This window comes from Mytilus galloprovincialis, chromosome 7, assembly GCF_965363235.1.
Source record: "Mytilus galloprovincialis chromosome 7, xbMytGall1.hap1.1, whole genome shotgun sequence".
Taxonomy (NCBI): domain Eukaryota; kingdom Metazoa; phylum Mollusca; class Bivalvia; order Mytilida; family Mytilidae; genus Mytilus; species Mytilus galloprovincialis.
This window is the reverse complement of record NC_134844.1, coordinates 17,248,879-17,255,724: the sequence shown is the minus strand read 5'-3', so window position 1 is coordinate 17,255,724 and position 6,846 is coordinate 17,248,879. Positions and strand designations below refer to the sequence as shown.

Genomic DNA, 6,846 nt, shown 5'->3' with positions numbered 1-6,846 from the left:
AAACGTGTCAGCCTCGTTCAATGACTAATTAGAAAAAAGAAAATATGAAGTAAATGTCAATGCGGTAACTCTTCAAAAGAGACCGACAAAATAATGCTGAAATTTATAACTTTAGGTCACCGTACGGCCTTCAGACAATAAACTAAGCCCATACCGCATATCAAGCTAAAGCTTTCATTAGTTTATCTGTCGAAATGTATCTAAATAAACTAAGACTAAGGCATTGTTCAGCAAAAACAAATGTTTATTTCAGCATATTTTTACTTTGTACAAACGACACAAAGAATATCTGCTTCATTAGTATACGGAGGACATCTTAAAGTTCCACACTTAGTTCGAAGAGGATAAAATAAAGCTCCGTTTCCACTTCCATTTTTCTTATCCAATGGTTCTGCATTTTTGTCAACACAGGCGAAGTCCTTTTTGAAGTGACCTTTATGATCGCTCATCAAATAACCGTTATATTCTGAGTTCCACCCTTTATAACAAGTCTGTCTACCTAAATTATTTTGGATTAAACGAAAACGATAAATAGTTACTATTCAGTCTGGATTTGGTTAGATATAAAACATCATAGTAACATCATAGTAACATCATGTGATATCTATGATTAAACACTACTATCAAATGTATGTAAAGTTATTTTATTAAAATGTTCAATGGTGAATTAATTTTTTTTCTATATATTTTCTTACCTAAGATTAAAGAAAGAATAGGATTTCGAAACGTTTAATCATTAACCCATAGGCAAAAACAAGGTCATCGTCAATAATGGTATTGTTACTTATGTGTGAGGGGTTGTATTATCGTCTTGATATTTAATTGTGTAAATCATACTTTTTAAGTTGGTTGCAAGCTTATGTCAAAACATAACTTTGAGTTAAAAATGAATTTGTTCTAAAATTTAACACGAAGTATTTGTATTGTGCTTTGGATATGATATCCGTATCAAAGTATCTGCAATTGCATTTGAAAATGATCTTCATTTTGGAAATTGTTTTACTCATTTTACCTGGAATCATCATGACAGCTGATCTTCGTTTTTGATAACACACAGCACATGGTATTTCCTTGTCGCCCATACTTTCTGACCATCCTGATGGTTTAGTTTTTGCATCAAGTCTATATTCACCCCCATGTACCTGATCATTGTCATATGATTGATGCTGTCCGTTCTGTGGATCATTAGGGAGACATAGATAGTTGACACCACCTCCTCTATATGAATGTTGATTTCCACCGACTTGTCCTGAAAAGAAAAAAAATGTGTTCAAAATATCAATTGTAAAACAAAACATTAGTGAAAAAAAACCATATCATTCAAATGAGACAAACATCCTTCAAAACAATCAAGTCGGCTTTTTAAATCACAGAAGTGAGTTTGTTCACACGTTCATTATATCAAAATATTTTTCATTTTACGTTTTTCAAATAGTATTTATATCCTTCTTCGGCAGTATAGGCGTAAAACAAATATAAAACACTACTGCCGATATTTAAAGTTATTAGAGTCAGTGTGACACAAACTAAGGCCGTGTTCACACCAAACGCCGTGTACAGTAAACATGTTTACAACTAGTTTATTGTAATGTACACTAGTTTGACATTAAATTTGTTAACATCTATGCACCTTGTTTCATTACCTGTACATAAGATTTATTCACACTCGTAAACTATATGTCATTTATTAAATGTTCATTGCGTAAAACCAAATTCAAATTTTCTGACAACTTTTCTAGCAGTTAAGGAACGACCGCTTCACTTCAAAAAAAGGGGGGATGGATTTTTCCTTGAAAACTATTCTGCTCTACTATATGATAGAAAAAAATATTATTCGGGTTATATAGAGGATTAAAATAAAAAACAATATTCTGAATTCAAAGTTTCCCCTTACATTATAGTGTTAAATATTGAAAATAAAATATTTGATTGCTACCATTGAAAATAAGTGAATAAAAACCTTGGCTCGAATAAAATCTGACTCAGACCCTCCCCTCCCCCCCTTATTTTTTTAAAGTAATTAAGTGGTTGCTCCTTTATGAAAGCCATTTTGATGATTTGCAGTAGTTTACAGATACTAAAAATTCCTCGATTACGCATTTAAAAACGTACGCGTAGGCTGCATCAGCGTGTTTACAGGCGAAGAAAAAGGATTGGGATGTTGAAGATGTTGACTACATTTCTATCTTTTCTGTTTGTTTCAAATGGTATTTTTTTTCTCTAAATAGTATTTGGCAAAGGGAGGGGGTAACATTTTTTTAAAGTGTATTTTAACGGATCTGAGATACTTGAGATACTTGCAGTAATGCATATATGAGTGAATCGTTGTTTGAGTAAAGACCAGTGGAAAATATTTCTGTTTTCCTCCAGTCGATTCGGGAAGACCTTTTCAAGTAAATTATGTGTTCGGCAATGATGATGATTGAGTCTTGATAAGGGGTTAATAAAGCTACGTAAAATGTTTTTATAACAAATACATATATTAAGTTATGACAAATATTTCTGTAAAGAACTTTATTAATAATTGTTATAAGTACATGTATCAATTTTATTCAAAAATCGTTTCTTCTTTCAAAAAGTAAAATCACAAAAATACTGAACTTAGAGGAAGATCAATTGGGAAAGTCCATAATCACATGGCAAAATCAAATAACAAATCGCATCAAAAACGAATGGACAAAAACTGTCATTATACATGGTAAAATTAATGTTCTAAATGCCTAGTTTTGTGTACGCTTAACCTACACAAGGCCTACATTGACTTTCGACTGCATGTAGACAAAACATGATTTAAACTGCCTGTAAACACTGAGTTTAACAAATGGGATCATAATTGTGTTTAGTTTATGTGTGAGTTTCACTAACACAACACAGACTTTAGGTCAATGTGAAAGCAGCCTAAATTAATTAAACTTATACAAGAATTAATTTAGATTACCTGTATACACTATGTCAACTCCCTTTGGACAGTTTGTCTTTCCCCAACGTATATAGGTCACTCCTAAAGATATAACAAAATGAAAGTTATGATAACAAAACTTCTAAGCCTCTTGTTATTTATGTATAATTGAAGGGGTTAAATCAATTAGAATAATTACAGCTGCATACCACTTTAAGGTAGATCATAAGTAAATATTTTTTGAGACAAAATTTTCTTATACTTAGCCAGAATGAAGATTTTAATATGTTCTTTTCAAAAATATAACAAAAAGTATTATAGGGGTCACCGTGCTATTTTTCAAGCTATGAGTCGTTGAAAATTGCCTAAATTTGGTTAGATTGTTCATGGAAAAACATGTGTGCATAAAAAAAATCTATGAGATAGAATTTTGAAGTAAATTGTGAAAAGATAGGTTTTGTAACATGTTTTAACAAAATAAAAAGGAAAAAGGTGTCACCGAACTTGATTTCTTGCTACATGAAAAAAAAATCACTATCTGTCCAGTATAACTTTGTTACTAAAAGAGTTATCTTCCCTAAAATAGCTCATTTGAAAAAAAAATGATACTAAAAGCAAAACCAATGATATTTTGAATTATACAATAAATTGCCAAGTTTTCTTTACATTATTATACAGCCTAACCATTTAATTGCTAACCTGTCTCCAAATTTGCAGATTTAGGCCAATAACTACACCGATTTTTTTACTGTGATTGGTCAATCCAAGAATGCAGTATACCATGAAACTACTTTAATTATTCGAAGGTTCGAACATAGTATTGTATGATGTATATAGTTTTTGGTGACGAATGGGTATATTCAAAACAACTTTATAATCATAATCAATATAATTTGTTTTTAATTTACATTTTTACGTTTCCTTCAACATTAAAATGGTAATAAAACAAACATCATGATTGATAAAATTAAAACAACCTGCATTGAGTATTTTGCTTTGTGGTGGACATTCTTCTTTTCTTGACGTATGAAGGTAATGTTTCATCATATCAACCAGCGACTGATCTGAGGCTGACAGGTCATAGTCCTTACAATCATGGCTGTACACAACTATTATTACAGTTACTAGTACAAATTGCACATTATCTAACCACATATTGATTCTACAATTCATAAAGAATTACAATCGTTATCTTAGACATTCTGTATCCTCTAAATAATTGAAGGTTAAGTTTAGAACAGCTAAACTTTATCATTTATCTATCTCGTTGGTCTAAGATGTGGTCTGTTTATTCGATTGGTATTATATAAAAAGGAAGATGTGGTATGATTGCCAAGGAAACAACTATCCACAAAAGACCAAAATGACACAGACATTAACAACTAAAGGTCACCGTACAGCCTTCAACAATGAGCAAAGCCCATACCGCATAGTCAGCTATAAAAGGCCCCGATAAGACAATGTAAAACAATTCAAACGAGAAAACTAACGGCCTTATTCATGAACGAAAAACAAATATGTAACACATAAACAAACGACAACCACTGAATATACAGGCTCCTGACTTGGGACAGGCACATAGTTACATAAATAATGTGGCGGGGTTAAACATGTTAGCGGGATCCCAACCCTCCCCTAACCTGGCACAGTGGTATAACAGTACAACGTAAGAACGAACTATAAAAATCAGTTGAAAAAGGCTTAACTCATCAGATGGACAAACATATAAGTGGACGTGGCCGGGTACTTATACATCCCGACACAAAAAGACACAATGAACAGATCCTAGATCTGAGAGTACTCTGACAGCTAGTTCAAAGCCACTAACAACTAATAAAATAATCATGCATCTAAGACTATTGCCTTTTTGGTTGAGTTTGTGTTGCTCGCTGTCTATATTTTAACTTTTTCAAATAAAAACTAGCATGCATTATCAAAATTACAATTCTTAATGATTCTAAAATGCAAAATTGCCATGTATATCATCTCTTTAATGATATTGTATAAAAAAAAAAAAACGTTGGTCAAGGATTAATTTCCCTGACTAATAACAGAGGACAGTATTATGCCGATGTATTGTTTATGCAATTGACCAATTCAATGTAAAGTGATGCAGCTCCTATGAACAACAATATACGCCTGGTATTGTTTCTTCGTGAACTTTTTCAGTGTAAATGTTCTTTCTACCTTTTAAAATGTAGAGTAAACGTTAATAACATACCTCTCTCCTTCTAGTCTGTTTTGAAAATGCAATATGATAGGTCTACAACATTATCACGGCGGCTGGTGCTATATAATATACAATATAGTATAATGAGGGGTTTGCGTGACTAGATATTGACTTTTTTTATACATATATGTAATATGTATATCAGATATCTAGTGGTATGCAGAATGATAGTTCAAACCAACTAACACTATCTTCGTAATATCTCTAATAGAAAGAGGATGCATCTTCACAGTTTGAGTCAAGCATTTAAGAAAATATGTCTAACACTATATCACTAAACTTTAAATTGTGACTTGTTTAGAGCTAACATTATATCTGATCCAACATGTAAAAGTGGTTTGGATATTGAGGACATGCACCATTTTTTCTTTGATTGTCCTTTCTATCTAAATGAGAGGGCTATTATGTATAATGGTCTCAGCTGGCTTCCCGAATGATGCGATTTGAACTTAAAACTACTGGTTTTCGGAAAAGAAACTCTTTCCTATGATCAAAATGTGCAAATTGTTAAACAAGTATTCAATTTTATAAAGAGATCAAAACGATTTCTCGTAGTATAGTATTAGGTAAAACGCACATCATCATCATCATCCTAATCTCTGTCGTTCTTTCCTCATTCCCTCTACTTTTTTTCAGTATAGTTAAGTAATATTTATGTTGTTTATATTATATGATGCATGCTCACGTTCAATTTGTATTGTTATATATATATTGTATTGTGGAGAAGACTTTATAAGTATGTTTTACTTGTGTCTGATCCTTTTTTGCTTTGAACAAATAAAAAATGTTTAAACTAAACTAAACTTTGATAGAAATGATACTTAAAACAGTCCAATGTAAGTGTCCTTAATATCTTTAAAACAATCTAGATATTGACAAGGTGGAACAATCGAGAAATAAGTATACGGCACATTATGATTTCTGATTTCCAGTTAAGAATCTGTCATTTAAACAAAGTGCATATCAAAGCTTGTGTTTTCCATCATGATAAACTTAATACAGGGTAGTAATTTAAGGAGAAGTTATTGGATAATTGGTTTCAAGTATCAAGTCATCCCTTACGCATAACAATGTTTTGTTTGTGTATCCTTCCTATTGTCCATATTGAAGCGCCAATTACTGATGAGTCTTGTGTAAACGATACAAATACTTGGAAAAGGTCTTACAAAAAGGGTTTGTATCAGTGATTTGTTACCAGTTCATTAATTATGATCTGATCATTTGATTGCTTATTACGATTGTTTCAGCATTTAATAATATTTTTTTCAGAAAAATTGAGAAAATTGTGTAATATTTCTTTAATATCGGCTGTTTTTAGTCTTACTTTTGAAATACTTTTGAAGATGTAACTCTGTTTGGTTAAATCAAATTAGCTAGATTATACAAAACATATAATGTATCGTTATGCTCATGGAATTCAAGGTTAAACTTGGTAATACAAAGGTCGTTATATAACTTTTAATTGAGAATTGAAACGGGGAAAGTGTTAAATAGATAACAATCGGACCAAAAAGTAGATAACAGGCAAAAGCAACCAATAGTTTCTCAACACATAGAGAATATACCGAACTAAGAAGCTGGTTTCAGCGGTCCCCTACACACAAAATGTACAATGATTCTAAGAAAATAGACGTTTCACTAAACTCCGAAACACATACACAGCAAAATAACAAAACAAACAGATCTCCGAGGGAAATTTCAAACGGAAATTCCTAAT

The 6,846-nt window shown here is 31.6% G+C and overlaps 1 protein-coding gene across 1 annotated transcript; it reads right to left on the bottom strand.

Moving 5' to 3' along the window:
• Nucleotides 1-221: 221 nt before the first annotated feature.
• Nucleotides 222-5,197, bottom strand: LOC143084425 (short-chain collagen C4-like). Its single transcript, XM_076260794.1, has 5 exons — nt 5,121-5,197; nt 3,877-4,061; nt 2,939-3,001; nt 1,013-1,249; nt 222-499 (listed from the first exon to the last, which is right to left on the bottom strand). Exons 2-5 carry the CDS (start codon nt 4,052-4,054, stop codon nt 261-263), a joined length of 717 nt encoding a protein of 238 aa, XP_076116909.1. The 5' UTR covers nt 4,055-4,061; nt 5,121-5,197; the 3' UTR covers nt 222-260.
• Nucleotides 5,198-6,846: the final 1,649 nt, after the last annotated feature.

Coding starts and splice junctions, on each gene's coding strand:
- LOC143084425 (XM_076260794.1), bottom strand. CDS start 4,054: ATGTGGTTAGATAATGTGCAATTTGTACTAGTAACTGTAATAATAGTT. Junction 3,002..3,876: donor AAGCAAAATACTCAATGCAG/GTTGTTTTAATT, acceptor TTATATCTTTAG/GAGTGACCTATATACGTTGG. Junction 500..1,012: donor AGCTGTCATGATGATTCCAG/GTAAAATGAGTA, acceptor AAAATAATTTAG/GTAGACAGACTTGTTATAAA.